Source organism: Myxine glutinosa, chromosome 14, assembly GCF_964187855.1.
Source record: "Myxine glutinosa chromosome 14, kmMyxGlut1.1, whole genome shotgun sequence".
In the NCBI taxonomy this organism is placed as follows: Eukaryota; Metazoa; Chordata; class Myxini; order Myxiniformes; family Myxinidae; genus Myxine; species Myxine glutinosa.
Genome location: NC_136274.1, coordinates 71,350,234 through 71,369,251, shown reverse-complemented (window position 1 = coordinate 71,369,251; position 19,018 = coordinate 71,350,234). Strand labels below are relative to the sequence as shown.

At 44.1% G+C, this 19,018-nt stretch overlaps 1 protein-coding gene across 1 annotated transcript in view; it reads left to right on the top strand.

Annotated features, from left to right (window-relative positions):
• Window positions 1–44: 44 nt before the first annotated feature.
• PPIL2 (peptidylprolyl isomerase like 2) overlaps window positions 45–19,018 on the top strand; it is a 122,275-nt gene continuing 103,301 nt past the window's right edge. Inside the window, exons 1-10 of the mRNA XM_068136115.2 lie at window positions 45–214; window positions 479–528; window positions 6,752–6,797; window positions 7,834–7,896; window positions 8,001–8,052; window positions 9,836–9,887; window positions 10,812–10,903; window positions 12,304–12,393; window positions 12,804–12,879; window positions 12,991–13,151. Coding sequence (XP_067992216.1) covers window positions 183–214; window positions 479–528; window positions 6,752–6,797; window positions 7,834–7,896; window positions 8,001–8,052; window positions 9,836–9,887; window positions 10,812–10,903; window positions 12,304–12,393; window positions 12,804–12,879; window positions 12,991–13,151 — 714 coding nt within the window. The 5' untranslated portion in view covers window positions 45–182. The remainder of the gene's footprint in view (window positions 215–478; window positions 529–6,751; window positions 6,798–7,833; window positions 7,897–8,000; window positions 8,053–9,835; window positions 9,888–10,811; window positions 10,904–12,303; window positions 12,394–12,803; window positions 12,880–12,990; window positions 13,152–19,018) is intronic.

The window sequence follows — 19,018 nt, the reverse complement described above, 5'->3', positions numbered from 1 at the left end:
GTATTTCGGGAGTGAAACGGTTTACGGTCATGTTTTGCCTCCTTGTGGATAATTCGTATCATATGAATTTAGGGTTGACAACTTCCGGGTGGTCGATGTTCCGGACGGCTACGAAGTTACTCATTGTAAAACGAGTATCGTTTTTTTATATCTGCTTTTAAGAGTCGCATGATTTACCGAAGATGGGTAAAAGACAGCACCAGAAAGACAAAATGTGAGTTTGGTTCCTCCGACGAGGGACGGTCGAACCGAGGCCTTTCTCTTGAGGTGCCGACCGGTCTCGACTAGTTTTTTGTGCGGCTGAAGGCAGTCGGCAGTGCCGACTAATTTGAGAAGGTGTCGGGGTGATTTGTGACAACGAGAAAGGCGAAGCTTGTGTATATTTACTGTGTTCGTGTCCTTTTGAAAGGTTATTATTATTATTATTATTATTATTATTTACTTGTTATTTTTTATTGTGCCCTCCCCTCTTTTCCAGGTACATAACTTGCAGTGAATGGACGCAGTTTTATGGAGGAAAACAACCAGGTATTTAATTAAACGGATTATTCCATCATCATTAGACCCAGTGGTGTGATGATGGTTGCAGTGTCTGCTCTGAGTGTGGCATGTTCGAACCCGTACGTGCTCCTTCCTTGCTTGATGCTCAGAGTTTAAGAGGATAGAGCACGGACAAGCAACCATATGTTGGTAACAATTGCGTAGGCTTGATGGGCCTCCTGCGTTGAGGTTCCTTGTAAGGGAACATGTATTACTAGGTCATCTCGATCTCGAAGAGATGAACTTGTATTTGTAAAAAGGGTCGTGATATCCGCCCGTTAACTTTTTGCTATTTTTGCTACTCCATTATCACCCAGCTAGCTGATTGTTCTGAAACTTGGCACATGAATACAAGACAGTAGCCCGCACAATCGCTCAGGCTTCGATTTTTCGATTTCGGATTATGGGGGCTCCCAGGGGATCAAGGGGGGTAACCCCCTGAAACTTCGGATCCCTACTCGTCCCTTATTTACCAACCGATGGATCTGAAAATTATATTCGATGGTCCGCAGGATCGCAGGATTTTCAATTTTGGATCATGGGGGCTCCCAGGGGACCAGGGGGCTCTCCAAAACAGCAGAGGTCTGAATTACAACCTCGATAAATGACCGTCGGCCCACTCGGGGCTATTTTATTTATCATATATTAGTCGGTTGATTAGTTGTGAATTGTGATCTTAACGTCATCCACCATCCCTATGAGGATGACGTGAAGATGGACATGCGATTTGGGATGTGTGACGGGCAGGAATGGAATTTGATTATGCTTTGTGAAACCAAGATGCTGTCCCAAAGATGAACATGAAGACTTTCTTCAATGATTTTAAGCATCCCATTAGATGGGATGATTGAAGACCCCACTCTGAGTAGGTATGGGAGCACAGGATGGTGCAGAGATATCACACTTGTGTTTGAATTGTCGAGTCTGGGTTAGATTCCTGACCCGACTATAAACGATTCCCGACCCCACGATTGGGTACTTGGCAGGTCTGGTGTTGGTGCATCATGAGGTGTGCTGTTTCTCGGACGGATGTTTTCCAAGTTCCAACATTACTTTGTGGACGTTAAATATTCCAGAGGAGAGTTATGGCCGGCACCCTGAATAAATTACAAATTCCTGTCTGAGTCAAATTAAGTCAAACATCAGGTGTGGCCAGCCACTTCGTGAATGACTTGGGCCAAACAATTTTTGAGTTGAAAAGACCCTTCCCATGTACTTTTTCTCAAGACTTTGTGGGATAAGGTGTTTTATAAACTCTCGTGTTCAAATAATTGATTGTCGTAATGTTGAGCAAGCATTGGGATTGAACCCACACCAGTGAGGCAATACAGCAAGGCCTAGACCTTTGACCACTCGACCACTGAGCCACTCAACCACCAAACCTTCCATGAGTGTGATTCTCCATAATGTTACGTTTGTGGGGGTAAATGAAGAAATACCTTAAAGAAAGTTCAGAATGTGTAGATTAGCATGCTCCGAATGTTGCGAAGAAAAATAAGCTATCTCGGTGTATCTAAGTAGAGTCAAATATCCGGTTAAGTGTTTAGGTGTCTCCACACGGAGGAGTGGAGTTGTGCTATCTAGGTTGGGTCTGTAAGGTTAAATTTCCTTGTACGTGTTTGCCTCCTGCAATCTTCCCTCCGTCTTTAAAAGAAAAAGAAAAAAAGAAGCCCGCCAAACAACAACTATAACAAATGGACTCATTTGCACACAGCGCCGCCAGAGCTGACAGAAACAGTATTTGCCAATCGGCAAGTAAACCTCCGACGTCATCCGAACATTCCCGAACAGAGATTGGATTCCGCCCCCCGACGACTTGCAATGAGGAGGCCACGCCCCGGCCTTCGTGATTGGTGGAGCCATGATGGATGATGAGATAGTGCCCGGTGATTGGACAGAGTGTGACGTCATCGTGGAACATTCTCGAGCTGAAGGAAAAAGAAAAGCTGTCTCGCCATTTTGGTCTCTCGTCTCGAGTGGACGCTGTTGTCCCGGGTGCGCTGGTGAGGAGACGTGTCGCGGCTTTGGGACTTTTGCAACGTGGAAGGAGGAGGTGTTGGTTGACGGTGGTGCACTGCGGAGAAGGAGGGGGTCGCGAGCTAAACAAAGAGGGTTCCTGCCTGCTTGCTTCACGCCGGCGGCTGGCTACGAGCATGACTCTGCACCATTTTGTGCGTTTCCCGCACGATGGTTTGGAGGCAACGAATGGCCAGCAAGCCTTCCGGTGGTTTGGAGGCAACGAACGATCAGCAAGCCTTCCCAGCCATTTGGCGACGCAAAGCTGAGTGCCGGCTGATTACCAAAGTATTATTTATTTTCTTTTACTTTCGTTTCCCTTTGTTTGTATACCAGTCTGAGTGGAGACATCTCAAATTAGGAAATAAGTTTTTACCTCACATACATTTTATTGTCTTTGCATTTATTTTCATTAAATCCTTTATTTTTGCATTTCATCCTTGTATTGTGGATTTTTCTGTCCCGTCTTTGTGTTTGTGGGTTCGGATAACCCCTGTGTTCTCGATTAGATAAGGCTCGGGCCTTCCCGCGCTCGCCAAAGACGATCCCGCCCAGGTTCGGAGTACGCCTCGGAGTTTAAAGCTCGTGTTTGCCATCCGCCAGCTCAGGGAACTTAATCCCCGGCGACACGACAATAATACTCTAAAAAAAAATCTAACTTTATTTGGCTTCAAGTCCTTTAAATTTCTCCTTTTTCACCAATAAATAATTACGAATTCACTCAGTTTTGATGGACAACAGTGATATGTTATCTTGGGTCTACCTTTTAATTATCTAGTTTAGCGAATGTGAAGAACATTCTCCAAACCAAATAGCAATATCGAAATAACAGCTCAGACGAAATTTGGTGGACAGGTTGGATGTGCGACAAGGACGAATGGATTAGATTTTGGTGAAAATCCTGATCCTAGAATTTGTGATTCTTCCCCATTGGGAGATTGTGCCAAAAACTATATATAGCAAGATATCTCAAAAAGTTATGGACGGATTCGGACAACACTTGGTGGACAGGTTGTGTGTATGATTGTGTTTAAATGGACATTCATTTTTATTCCATGCAAATCGATTATGAACTTTCCAACCAAGAAAATCGATTATTAGCGTTTCAAAGGAACCCTTTTTGTTATTGTACGACAGCAGGAACTATTTTGAATAGAGGGTGAAGGACAGACGGATGGCCGCTTCTCCTTTTAGTAAAAGATGTGGGAAGCCCAACTACTGTTTGGTAAATTATATCTAGCAGGGAGTCATATGTTTTATAATATATTTTCCAAATCTATCATCTCTGCACCACTTAGTCCTGTGGTCCTTCTTGAGGTGTCCTTCAGTGGACGAAGTTTATGTTTTCACCCCAGTCTGTCTGTCTGTCTGTCTATCTGTTTGTGAATAGGATATCTTAAAAAATAGGGGCAATACCCCTGGGTGCTCACCTGGAAGAATAAAGCAGTATACGACACTGACTAAAGGTATTTTAAACCGTATCACGGTATTTTAAACCAATTTGAATGGTTTCTACAAGACAGGGCAGCATGTAGAATCATACTAACGTAATCATAAGACTTTAAACAAACAAATTAAAACAAAAATACCTATTTTGGGGGGCAACCCCTCCCCCATCCACCATATACATCCTCAGACCCCGATTTTTTTTTTAAATGCCGGGAACAAACGTTGGTACATCACAACGGAACGTTGTGGTCAAGTGTCATCGGAATTGTATGTGTAGTTTCTGTGAAGAAAGCAAATACCTATATTTGGGAGAAACCCCTCTCCCCCCAGTTGACACCTTCAGGGCCCGATTATCACTTTATTAATATTATTATTTTTTGTTAATGCCGTGACCAAACTTTGGTACATCACGGGTGATGAAGGTTGTGGTCATGTTTCATCAGAATTGCATGTGTAGTTTCTGAGAAGAAAGCAAATACCTATTTTGGGGGAAACCCCCCCCCCTTCCCCCACCCTTCCCCCAGTAGACTCCCTCAGGGCCAGATTTGTAATTTTAAATTTTTTTTTTTAAGGCCGTTAACAAACTTTGGTTCATCATGGGTGGTGAAGGTTGTGGTCAAGTTTCATTAAAATAGTGTGTGTAGTTTTAGAGGAAAAGGCAAATTACTATTTTGGGGGGTCAAACGTGGATCCACTTTAGACCCTGATATTTTTAATGCCGTGAACAAACTTTAGTCACAACACAACAAATATCATTTGTGCCAAGTTTCGTCACGATCTCATCAGCGGTTTCGGAGAATAAATTGCAAGTGTTTACGGACTGACAGACTGACGACGCACCATCGCATAAGCTCCCCGGAACTACGTTCCAGGTGAGCTAAAAATTGCAGATGGATTTGGACGAAATGTGGTGGAGAGGTTGGGTATGTGACAAGGACGAAACTATTACATTTTAGTGAAGTTCCGAATCCGGATACTGTACTAGGATTTTAAACGGATTCTTCACCATTGAGAGATAAGGCAAAAAACAATACCGTATATAATACAATATCTCAAAAAGTTTTGGCCGGATTCAGACGAAACTTGGTGGTCACGTTGGGTGTGTGACAATGAAGAATTGTTTCAATTTTGATGAAGATCCGAATCCGGATACGATAAAAAAATTAATTTACAAAGTGATTATTCACCCTTGAGTGATGGGGCCAAAAACGATACATACCATGATATTTCAAAACGTTATGGACGGATTGTGATAAAACTAGGTGGATGAGTTGGTTAGATGACAAGAACGAGCAATTAGATTTTGGTTCACGTCAGAATCCATATCCGGCCTATCGGTGAGATACAAAACATAAACTGTTCAGTCTGGCAGAGGTATGTGCTCAACCGAGTGCCGTTCTTGTTTTGTAATGTCTTGCAATTGAGTTGATCCTGAAAATTATCAAAGTCCTGAGTTCTCACGCTACGTTTCCAAATGCAAGTCGTGTTTAGAGTCCGCAGGTTGGTATGAGGCGTATGCCCTAGACAACAGTCCATTGAAAGCCTAACGGGTCCATAACTTTTCTGACATGACCGTTTTTTTAGCAACTAATTTACATAGACTTGCAGGATAGCTCAGATGTAGCATATTCAACGTTGAGTCATCTGGTCTGTGTTTGATTATTTACCTGGCTACAAACCGTGAGATTCATGTTTGGCAGGTAGGCATTTGCATCGATTAGCACCGTCCATCGGATGACGTGTTGCACTGGGGATCTTTCAGTCCAACAGTATTTGCTGCTGGATGTTGAAGATCCCAAGGTGTCAATTATAAGTGTAGGCCATTATGTGATGGTAACCTGGGCAAAATCCAAACCATGTGCTGCAAATGATTTTTTTTTTTTTAACAAAGCCTGTATGTTATGTTCATTACCGAGCTTATACAGGACGTCCGGTTGATGATACGTAATTTTAGATTTCAATCTCACAAGATTGGACATGATTTTGGATGTGCAGAGGTGGAAATCCTGACCTGTGTCCTGACTTTCTGGTGGTTCTTTCATAAAATGCATAAATAGTTTTACTCAAATTGGAAATGACACAATGTCACTCTTTATTGTCCCCCGTCGCACCGCGGAGCGAAAGGGGGACTATGGTTTTCCCCTCTGTCTGTGTGTGCGTCTGTCTGTGTGTGCGTCTGTCCGTGTGTGCGTACGTACGTACGTGCGTGCATTCATAAGTGAAGGACCGAATTCTAATTTGGTGTGTGGGTGCAACCCACGGCAAAATCCAAGATGGCCACCGCCATGTATGTCTGAACCTTGTGAGCGGAATATCTTGAAAAATAAGCGAAGTACCAACTTCTAATCTGGTGTGTGGGTGTATCTAGGCACAAGGAAGAACGCTATTGAAAATTGGGTCGCCACGTCAAAATCCAAGATTGCTGCCACCATATATATGTCTGAACCTTGTGAGCGAAATATCTTGAAAAATAAACGAAGTACTAACTTCTAATCTGGTGTGTGGGTGTATCTACGCATAAGGAAGAACGCTGTTGAAAATTGGGTCGCCACGTCAAAATCCAAGATGGCCACCTTGCGTCTTCCACTTTGTCAACTCGCATCACTTCACCGACGGGGAACCTAGGCGTAACGATTGTTTAATTTATTAAGACAACCTGTACACAATTCTAACCAATTAATCCGGTCTTGTGTGAGATCAAAGTTTGACAAAATGTTGCTCATTCTTGATTTTTCTTCATTTTCAGATTGTCCCAAATCCGACTTCAGGAGGCTGCCCTTTGACCACTGCAGGTAAAACTTCATTATTTGCGGAGTCCAGCAGAAATAGAGACTATACCCACCATAATGAGTTTGCCAGAATGGATTTTTTTTTTTTTCACTTCTGCGGGAGTTTTAGCCTGTGTGTTTGATCTGTGGACTCTTTTTGGCAAATGCACTTCGTCGATTAAAATGGGTATCGTAGCTTTAGCTTTTTGTACGCCGTCTCCTATCTTGTCGGAGATGGGACATTAAAATGAGCTCCATCCGACCGACCGACCATCCGTCCATGTACTTTTGTGTACGGTATACGTTATTTCAAAAACCGCTCAACTTTTAGCTTTTATATTGCAGATATCTATTCCTTATGGCATTATCTCAACCTGATTAGATCATGGTAGTGATTGGCTGAATTTTGTTGCCATGGCAACCATCTCGGTAACTTCTCTCTTATACTTGATATTTCATAAACCGTTCAAGATTTAGGCTTCATATTACACAGATCTATTCCTCATAACACCCAAAAGGCAAGAGGCCTAGACCCGAGACCTAAAGTATCAGTTTTTATTTGCGTGGGTGGGGGGGAGGAGGGGTAATTTGGTGCTTTATCGATAGCATGGACCAAATGAGGTGGTGCAGATTCTCCTCCGAGCTGTCTCGTCTATGCTTGAATCACTCCAGCTATAAACTACCATCCTGGTGTTTTGCATGCAGAGTGACGTATTGAGGTGCAGATGGACGTTAAGCCACCGCAGTTGTCTGCCAATCTGGCAGCAATGGGGCGTTGGTGGGTGTTGAAGATCCCACGGTGACTTTCGCGAATAGTCGGCGAGTTATTGCTGGTACCCTGAACTAACCGCAAATTACCACCTGTTGAATGTCAGGCCTGCCAGCCGGTTCTGGAAATACTTGGCCTGGAATCGTTCTTTCTTGCCGACCTCGACAACATGGGAATAATTTAAGCCATTAATGAAAGAAGAAGATTCACAATTTGTGTTTTTAAAATGTCTTTTTGTCCTTGTATGCTGTGCTTAAGTGTGTTTGATGTCCTTTGTCCTTCCTCCATCAGCTTGTCATTGCAGCCATTTGAATACCCGATGTGCACACCAGATGGCATCATTTATGATCTCATGTGAGTCCTCTTTGCAACGGACATGATGGCAACCAGCATTGTTTTCGTTTGTCCCTTTGTCGTTGATAGTCTTCATCAATATGCCACGTGCTATCGTTTTTCAGGAGCATTGTCCCATGGCTGAAGAAATTTGGAATTGATCCCATCACCGGAGAGGTAACCATTTAAAGGATAATCATGATCCATTCATTTTAACATTATTTTATATTTTTACAAACTTTGGCATGGAATATTATCGCTTTCAAAGTACTTTCTGTTTTGCCATTAATTTGCTTGGCTTTGTGCTCGGAAGTTTATTCTGAATCGCTGACAGTGCGGGCGTTGGAGTGATGTCTTTGTATTTCTGGGGGGTTTTGTCCACAGTTGAGGTTTGTGGAAGAGCTAAACACACAGAACAGATAAAAACACAGTGTAAAAGGGAGGTTGGGGAGACAGTAGGGTGGAAGAGCACAACAGAGGGACACTTGTAGAAAGAATGGGTGAGGAGACGAATGAGAGCAAGGGGAGGGGTGGAGGACACATGGGGTGAACAAGAGGGGTGGCAAGAAGAAGAAGGGAAGACTTGTTTGTGATGAAACAGAAGAGGAATTCTGTTTTATCAAGTGAGGTGTGAGGTAGGAGTGCCAGCACAAAGTGGAGAACAGTATTCCATCGACCTGTAGAGGATGAATGCATTGTAAGCCGATAAAGGTTAAAGTTTGCCAACAAGAGACCTGGCATGACGGAGGATGCCCAGTCGGCAGCTGGCTTTGGAGGCCAATTTGGGTATGTGGTTTGTTCAAGAGAAATTATTGCTCATGGTGAGGCCTAATCATTTGAGGGATTGATCTTTGTTAAGGAGGTAGATGGGAGGCTTTTCTAAACTGTCCTTTCGGAGAGACAGGGTGAGATAGTGAGATTTGGCGGGGTTGAAAGACATATTCCAAGTGTTGGACTAGCTCCTGATTTTCTCAAGATCTGCAGAGATGGAAGAGGCTGCATCCTGCCTCTCTGAAGGGTGAGAGCTGCTACTGCAGAGGGTGGCATCGTCAGCACAAAGGTGAGGATTTTCCATCGAATTGGAAAGATCTTTGATGTTGAAGATTAGGAACAAGTCTGCGCCAAAGACACTGCCTTGTCACATTCCAGCTTTGACATGGAGGGAAGATAAGAGGATCCTGGTGAGCTACATGCTGAATGTGGGAGTGCAGGAAGACAGTGGAGCATGAGAGGAGATTACCTTGAATGCCATAAACAGAGTCTGGAAATAAAGGCACGGTGTCGGATGTATCAAAGGCTCGAGATGTATCCAGACAGACGGCCCTGGTCTCATGTTTGAGATTGAGGGCTTCAATCCATTGTTGGGAGGGCAGAAGCAGCATATCCAATGTAGAATGACCGAGTCTGAAACCAAACTAATGGTCGAAGATCAGGCCGTGGGAGGAAAGGAAGAATTTGATGTCAACGGTGATGATGGATTCCGTGACTTTGCTTGTAATTGGAAGTAGGATAATGGGCCTGTAGTTAAGAGGATCTATTTTTGCACTTTGTGTATTGCAGTGGTGTAGACCGAAGATAACCTCGATCAAACGACAGTAGCAAGTCAGTTTTTAAGGACACATGCGTTGAGGCCATCCAGGCCTGTTACAGAATATGAATAGAGGGTTGCTCGAAAATTTCACTACCTTCTTACATGAGAGAGTGTTCGGGAGCAGTTGAGTACGATTGGTTAGGGTAGGTACAGTTGGCGAGTGGTTGGCCTATTTGTCCATTAATCTGCTATTTGAGAAAACTGTCGACATGTTAATTCCCAGTTTGTGTTTCAAAAAATTCCAAAGAAAAAATTGAATGCAAAAGTCACCACTGCACTTTTTTTTTTTCTCTCCGAGTATACGCAAATGCCATTGGTTGTAAAAAGGTATTACCTTGTACCCTTGCACTATTTGTATTTATTTTACAGAAATTGGAAATGAAGTCCTTGATCAAGTTGAACTTCCATAAAAACAACGATGGTAAGTTACTTCTTCTTTTTTTAAATCCAGGATCTAAGGCTCATTGTGAAGCTGCCACACCGACATCTCACACGTGAATGTACAGACGGATATGCGAAACAACATCGGACTGTTAGATGAGACAAACAAGGCCACTGAGCCTGAGAGAAGTGCCGTCACTTCCCGGGGCACTCTGGGTATCAGTGACGCCACAACAATGGGGCCTCATTTCTCACTGCACTCAGCGAGGAATTTCCTTTTCCCCATGGATGCCAACCTCTGGGAATTGTCCGTGCTCTCTTCCCATGATGTAGGACTCGGATTGCACTTGACTACAACACTGCTCTTAACCTTTTAAATGTGAACGTCAAACAAGGAAGCAACACGTATTATTTTTAAAGGCTTTGGTGTGCCTCGGCCACCAGGCCCGATGGAGTAATGGGTAGAGCGTCAGCTCTCTTCTCCTAAAATTAGTATTTGCTCTCTTCCCCGAAACCACACACACAATTTTTATGAAACAAGGAGATCATGAATGGGGGGGAAGAAGGTTGCCCCCAAAAAGTTTTTTTGTTGTTGTTTGTTTGAAGTCTTATTATTACGTTCGTATGATTCCAGTACATTCTGCCTCATCTCCTAGCATCCATTGGAATTGTTTTAAAATAGTGAGATACTGTTTTAAATACCTTTAGTCGGTGTAGTATACTGCTTTATTCTACCATGTGAGAGCCCAGTGGTATTTCCCCTATTTTACTTGTTCCTGCTTAATTTAAAAAATCTCTCTCAGATTCACCATCAAATAATATATGGGCCAAAAATGCTGGTCGACCACCAAAAAATCTGTTTAGGTGGTCCGGCGGTCAACCAAAAATAAATAAATAATAAGCACTGATACTGATGTCTGGAAAGCATCCTTTGATTACATGTTTCTTGTCTTTCTGTATCCAGGAAAATATCACTGCCCGGTGCTGTACAGCGTATTTACCAACAACTCGCACATCATGGCCATTAAGACAACAGGAAATGTCTTCTCTTTTGAAGTAGGTACCATTGAAACTTCACCCAATCCCCATCCACATTTTGGAGTTGACCGAGTTTGGGTTTCACACCAGGTTTTTAAGAAAATACAGGGAGCAGGGTTGGGAGATAATTGAGAATAGGAGGTCTTTCTTGCCTTTGTAGGTCATGATTGGCTGTGAATAACATGATATTGCACAGCCGTGTGTGCGTGCGTCTGCGTCCGTGTGTCCGTCCCAAAATGTGGGGGACAGAGAGTATAAGCTCATTGTTGTTTATGAATTTGCAATGTTGAGTCATATTGGTGAATGCATCAGGGGGATACTGGACTGGACAGCTTGGTAAATATAGACAAGTCAGAAAACGCATTTTGTAACTAGAATGGCACTCGGTATAGCGCATACCTCCACCAAGCTGAACAGTTTGCATTTTGTATCCCACTGATAGGTCGGATCTGGATCCAGACCTGAATCAAAATCTAATCGGCTTGTTCTTGGCGCCTGGGCAACTCGTCCATCTTTTTGAAATACCATGCTATACTGTATATTGTTTTTGGCCCCATCTCAATGTTGAAGAATCACTTTTAAAATTCTCATATCTGGATTCAGATCTTCACCAAAATCGCATCCATTGTATCTTGTCACGCAATCAACCTGTCCACCAAATTGTGTCCGAATCTGTCCACAGCTTTGAGATATCCTGTTCACAGACAAACAGGTTGGAGGTGGAATTGAGGTTGGTTTTCAAGTGGGGGTGGGAAGGTTAATTTTAAGGCACCTCCTGCAAAGCATGCAAACATGTTCTTGGATTTTGATTGACTCTAGGTGACCAACCTACATGCAGTTGAAGTTTCCTGTTCACGGTTTTATTTTCTTCTTCACTTATTAGCATTGTTTTGTAGTGTGATGGGATCAGGGTACCCCAGTTGCTGATGGGATAGCCTGGAGGTATGCGCACTCGCTTCTAAGCTGTCTAGCCTGGGTTTGAATCCCGACCCAGAAATAAACTGTCATCCCAGTATTTCGCAGGCAGGGCGATTGATCGATGTGTGTGCCGTACCTCGGATAGACATTAAATGGGTGTCCCCCGTCTGCCAGCTTTCGTTGATGGACTTTAAAGATCTTATCGTGTCCTTCGCAAAGAGTATGCGAACTATCACTATCACCAGCACCATGAACAAATTACAAATTCCTTCCCTAATGAGCAAAGGGCATTACAGCCACACCCCCTAGCCAGAGATTGAGGGTACTCCATCATGATCTTCTGTTTTTCTCAGTTTAAAGCCTAGTGTTATGTTTTGTCAGTCACAAGGACAGTCAGTGAATTTGGGATGGTATCCAGGCCCCGCTTTAGCGGGGAAAATGGCCTTAAAACGATCATTCATTCATCCAGGTGGTAAAGTTTGTGTTTTCTACCTTAACAGGCTATCGAGCGACTCAACACAAAGTCGAAGAACTATTGTGATCTCCTCACGGATGAGCCTTTCACGAAGCTGGATATCATCACTCTCCAGGCAAGGAATTTAATGCAGACATGCGGCTCGAGTGTCGAATGCCACAGGTTCCGCATGATGTCGTGGTATGTCGGGCGCAGTTTGAGAGAGTGGCATTGATTTTTCTTGCACACTTGGTGTCGTGTTATTGCTCTGCACCTGTAGGTTCTTTTGTCAACATAATAGACCTGTGGTTGAGTGTGTTTGACACCTGCAGCGCACAAATCGTATGCGAAGATGACAATTTGCCTACTTCATGAAAAGCACATCTAATGAATCTTGCTTTTGCAAAATCGAAACCACTCTGATGATAACAATTGGAAGACTATTCCCTTCCAGATTCTTCTTCTTTGTGCTGACCCTGAAGCTTTTCCCTTTTAGAAGCTTCGGCCCATAATCTGTCTGCATTTATATCTTTTGTTTACGCCAAGGATCCGAGAAACTTGGACAAGTTCAATATTTCCAGCTTTCACCATGTTATCAACAATCTCAAGGTTCCGGATGAAGGTAGAACACCTCAAGCGTATTTTACGAACAACTTGCAGTAACCTATTGTGCGTCTGTGTTTGACTACGATGCTGATGTGCGCTTTTCATTTTTTCTGTTTGCACATTGTAGAGGATGAAAAAGCCCGGTTGGATCCAGCATACCACCTAAAATCGATTAACTCGGAAACGCAAGAAATCCTGCAGGAACTTTACAGAGAATATAAAGGGGACGAGCTCCTTGCATCTACCATGAAGCAGCCGGAGAGGAAAGTGACGGACAAGTTCAATGCGGTGGGTAATGGGCAGCTCATGGCTTTGTTGGGATGTTTGAAGATGTGCTTGCTTCGATTCCCTCAATGCCTCAATGCTTGCATAACTGCAAGATGTTTGTGGTGCTTCTTGTTTTGTGTGAAAGGCCAAATATCTCGATCATGTTTGCTTCCAATTCTCATGTATCCAACCCCTCACTCACTGTCCCTAGCATACCCACTTGCAACTGTCTGCCCCTGAACATTGTGCCTTTCATAGAAAGTGGTGAAGTTTCTGGCATCCCTAGTTTACAACTGATGGGCCCGGACGGCATCAGCGCTCGCGGCCTTCAAATCTGTTCTGCTGCTCTTGCATATAATCTTTCTGCTCTGTTCACCCTATCATTTGCCCTAAGTTACCTTCTGTGTACGTGGGAGCCAGCCATCATTACACAAAAGGGCACAAAAACAGATCTTAACTGCAGGGCTAATAACATGCTTCCAATTATGAGCAGTCATGGAATTGATAATGTCGGCAGACATCAAATCCTTCCTTTTCTCTAAATCTGATCTCGAGCAATCAGTTTGGTTGCTCACCCAGTCACTCCACCCTGGACATGCATGCTCTAAGCACCTGGATACCTCCAGGCAGCAATTGTTGGAGGTCCGAAATCTCAGACAAGAGAATCAAAAAAGCCTTTGACATCCAAGGCCGCCTCTCATGGTTGAGCCACTTCCTCCACTCTCATAGTCAATGTGTGGCCCTCAGCAGAATCTTTTTATCGCATCATCCTGTCGAAGATGAGGTGCCCCAAGGGCCAAGGTAGTTTAAGACCCAGGCCTATTCCTCATCTTCATCAATGATCCTTCTGATTGTTAGGAAAATGCTCCCTATCTTTTCGCTGACTTCATCTTTTTCCGTGACATCCCTCATCTTTCAGATTGGCAGGTAGCAGCCTTTTCACTCTTTGCAGACCTTCATAGGATCAGGAGCAGGTCGAAGACTTGGACCATGCTTGTCAACCCTGGCAAATGTCACACTTTCACTCTGTCTCTCTGAAAGGACTGGCTGCTGAACCACCCTTCTACTTCTTTGACAAAGCTCTTGAAATTCATTCTCTCATAATTTTGGGCCTCACCATCAGCCACGATCTCTCTTGGACAAATCACATTTAGCATCCAATGGTAGCTGCTGACTTGGAATCCTCTATCGTGTCAAGTTCTCAAAACAATTTTCAAGTCCTTCGTCTACAGCTCTATGGAATACTGCTCTCGCCTTTGCGCGCTGGTATTGGTATTGATGCCATGGAGACCAAGGCCCTCAAAATCATTGGAATCTTTTGTGACAAAACTGGATATCTGAACCAATTGATCCTACATCGCGAACAAGCTGGTGACCTCTGTCTTCAACCGCCTCCTTCCTGGTCTTGCACACTATTTCCATGCATGTTTCTGCCCTCCTCACCTCAACTTCCATTTTGCCATTTGTCCCTCTTTGTCTCTCATCTGTGGGACCAACCTTTTCAGACTGTTCAATCTCATCATTTCCTACAGGGTTTCAGGATGGCTATTCACCTTAGGGCATACCCCATCCACACTTGGAATCTTTTCTACCTCCGTTAACACTCCCCAAGCCCACCTCTTCCCTTCCAGGTGTTTGTTTTCTCTCCTCTCCTTCCACCTACCTTTCCATTTTTTTTCCGTTGCTCCTCCATCCCTGGTTTTCTCTTCCTTCTTTTGAGCTTTTATTCGGCTTGTTCACCTCGGATTCGCTCATTCTTCCTCTTGTCCATTCTTCTTCATCGCATAATTTATATTTGACAGTCACGTATGTAATTGAAGGTTCTCAGGTGGGGGGTGATTGGCTCACAATGTTAAAGTGTTTCCAAAACCATTCTCACATCGAGGGCACCCATTGCCAGCATAACGGGAATATCTTTGCCCATAACGGGAATATCCGTGTATGTAGTTGCTGCATCCACGGTGGCCTCTTTAAGCAGTGGCATCACGGAGAGGGATGTATAGCCAAACTCGACGTTTTTTAAAACATGTGACCAAAACAGACTTGTTTCTGCCCCATTATCTCCCATCGTGAGACTGATGGGGCTGCACAATCCTCCCTTCAGACAGATAACATGCCGTCTCCCACCCCCCTCCCCCACCCTTCCCCACTTTGCGCTCGATGTTGCATCTTGCCAGATGGTAACAGTACAATGATGGCTGGTGCATTATTAATGCCCCTGGAATCGGTTTGTGCAGTATTGTTCACCGTTTATTTTTATTTCTGTCTGCGGGTATGTGGTGGTTTGTATTTTGTTGTGCATACAGTACGTGTAGGCCATTTGGACTGACAGCTCCTTTCTAAAACTATTTTTCTTTTATGTAATGTACACCTCACGGAAGAGCTAAATAACAGAGAGCAGCAGCTTTACAGACTGGTTATGGATCAAAGGGGAAGAGGGAGGCAAATAGATAAGAGGGGTTGGGGTAGGGAGAGGTGTCAACAAGAGTAAAGGAGAGCAGGATGGGTACGGGATAAACCACGAGGACAACGTACAGCAATCTTGGATGGAGGGGTACAAGACGACAGAAGTATGTGGTTGGTTGGGAATGACGCAAACTTTAGGGATTACCGCAAAATGCACGTTATTCGGGAGAAACCCATCATGTCGTGCAAGTTGGTTGCTGATATACAGGACGGCCATTGTAATTATCGAATAAGCGCTTGCATTTGTACGAAAATCCATTTCTTGATGCACAAGCCTTTATCTATGTCATGTAATAGTTATTCTTCTTCTTCTAATATATTTTGGATGCATGTTCTCATATAATATGGACGAGACTCTATTAAAGAGTCATCCATATTCATGATATCCTCCTTTATGGTCATGTTGATAACACCGTGCAATCGGAATGCTACTCTGAGATGATTTAATCTGTGGAAAATCTGTATGGTACGCCACCGTTTTATTGTCTGTTACTGTTTTTGGGTCACCTGTTTCTTTGGCTGTAATGCAGGGCTCCTTATCAAAAGTTTGGTCCAGGTAGATCTTACTCACTTTGTACTTACTGTACTACTTTGAAAAGAGCTAATATTTACCACCATAGTCGTGGTAATTTTTACTGCCACTGCTGTTTCCCCCTTTTTCATGCGTAATATTCCCACATTTCCTTCTTCCTCCTGCGTAAACCTTGTTAATAGACTCTCACTGTGGACTCGCTCCATCCTTTATGATGAAATTTTAAGTGGTCGTGGCAGTATTTATGACCTCGTAATTTTACCACCACTGCTAATTTTGTGCTAGTTTCTGGCCAACCTTTTATGTTCAGACCATACCTGTTCGGCTCTAATGGTTGAATTGGTTTGACAAATTGGAGGCGATTTACCTCCCATGTCAACTGTTGAAATGTTGGAGACATTTGCAGCCTCCTCACCTTTTCCATATGGCCGATGATAAAAGCAGATGGGGAGTGAAGAACTGCTGGTTTGAACACACCTATTGTGACGTTGTCTCTCGTCATGACGTACCCAAGTTTGAAAAGCCGTTGTGACGTTATCTGCTCATCATGTTGTACCCAAGTTTGAACACACCGGTTGTGACGTTATCTGCTCGTCATGATGTACCCAAGTTTGAACACCCGTTGTGACGTTATCTGCTCATCATGATGTACCTAAGCTTGAACACACCGGTTGTGACGTTATCTGCTTGTCGTGACGTACCCAAGTTTGAACACACCGGTTGTGATGTTATCTGCTCATCATGATGTACCCAAGTACCCAAGTTTTAACACACCGGTTGTGAGGTTATCTGCTTGTCATGACGTATCCAGGTTTGAACACTGCTCGTCATACAACAACAAACAACAACATGCATTTTAAGGCCATGTTCCCTGCGAGAGCGGGGGTTAGCCTTGCGGTCCCCATGACAATCTTCTCCATTTTGCCCTATTTTCTGCATCTCTCCTTGTTAACCCCCTTGCCCGCATTTCTTCTTCCACCATCTTTAGCCAAGTCTTTCTCGGTCTTCCCCGTCCTCTACTTCCTTCTACATTAACTTCCATCACTCTTCTCAACCAGTCACTTTCATCCTTCCTCAATACATGACCAAACCATCTCAACCTGTTCCTCTTCACAGCATCAATCACAGGCAATATTCCCATCATCTTTCGCAATTCATCATTTGTCTTCCTCTCTCTCAACGATACTCCGCACATCCATCGAACCATTCGCATTTCCACCCTTTCCAGCCTTCGTTGCTGCTCTACGTTCATTACCCATGTCTCGCTCCCATAAATCATAACACTTCTCACACATGCAGCATACACCTTTCCCTTCAGCTTCAGCGACACTCTCCTCCTCATCAGCACGCCACTCAGTTCCCGAAACTTCTTCCATGCACATCTCACTCGAGCAACCGTTGCCGAGTCTGATCCACCTTCTCCATTCAGCATGTCTCCGAGGTAGCAAAATGTTTTCACACCTTCCAGCTTCACGCCGTCTCCAAGATCCAACTCAACATTTCCTCCATCTGCAGCTCCCTCTGTGCACACCTTACATTTGAATGTAGCTGCCACACTGGTTAATGACCCTCTCAGACCACTACATTTTTGATGAACCCACTCAGCACACATTGTACATTGAATGGAGTTCACTCCGACACCCTTCCTGCACACAGCACACGGCCACTTCCCAGTTCTTTCCACCTCACCACATGCTTTACCACTTGCCATCACCTTTGTCTTTCCGATATTCACCTTCAGACCTTTTGTCTCCATACATTCCTTCCACTTGTTCATCTTTTCCTTCAGTCCATCCATACTTTCCACAATCAACACCAGATCATCTGCATACAACAACTCCCACGGTAAACCCTCCTTTACGGTCTGAGCCAGCACCTCCATCACAGCTACAAATAGTAGTGGACTTAGTACCGACCCCTGATGCACTCCCACCTTCACCTCAAACTCACCACTGTTCCCGTCCTTCGTCCTTACAGCTGTGCGTGCTCTTTTGTACATTGCCATCACTACTCTGATCAACCATTCCTCCACTCCTAACTTCCTCAATGCCCATGTCAATACTTTGCGTGGAACCCTATCGAATGCTTTCTCCAGATCAACAAACCCAAAAAAACAACTTCTTCCTCTTATCCATGTACTTCTCCTGCAACTGCCTCACAATGAAAAGCACATCTGTCGTTCCTCTTCCTGGCATAAATCCAAACTGCATTTCGTCGATCTTCACTTTCTTCCTTATCCTCCTCTCCAACACCCTTTCCAATACCTTCATTCCATGCTCCAATAACTTTATCGCTCGGTACGAGCCACACTCCAGAGGGTCACCTTTCCCCTTGTATAGAGGGACGAGGGTACTCAGTTCCCAATCCACCGGAATGCGGCCTTCTTTCACCACCAGATTACAGATCTCTGTCATTCTCTTCACACCCCAACTTCCTGCTGCCTTCAACATATCTCCCACAACTCCCGTCGGCCCTCCCGCTTTTCCACTCTTCATTGCTTTTATCGCTTCCTCAACTTCCTTCTCAGTTATCTTCTCTGCCGGTCCTAAAACTGGGTTACTCTCTATGTTGCCATCCCATTCATTCTCTGTATTCAACAGCATTTCCATATATCTTTTCCATCTTCCTTTAATTCTATCTGGGTCGACAACGATTTGTCCCACTTCATCCTTCAAGCAACTCACCCCCATCACATCACACCTCTCTTTCGCTATCTGCTTTGCAATCCTGAATACTGCTTTCTGACCCTCTTCCGAATCCAAGCGTTCTCCGAACATTTTCCGACATGCCTCCTGCGCCTTTGCTACCTCTTTCTTTGCAGCCTTCCTGGCTGCCTTATAACTTTCATGCTCTGCTGTTTCTGCTCCCGTACCCTTCGCCTTCTGCCACT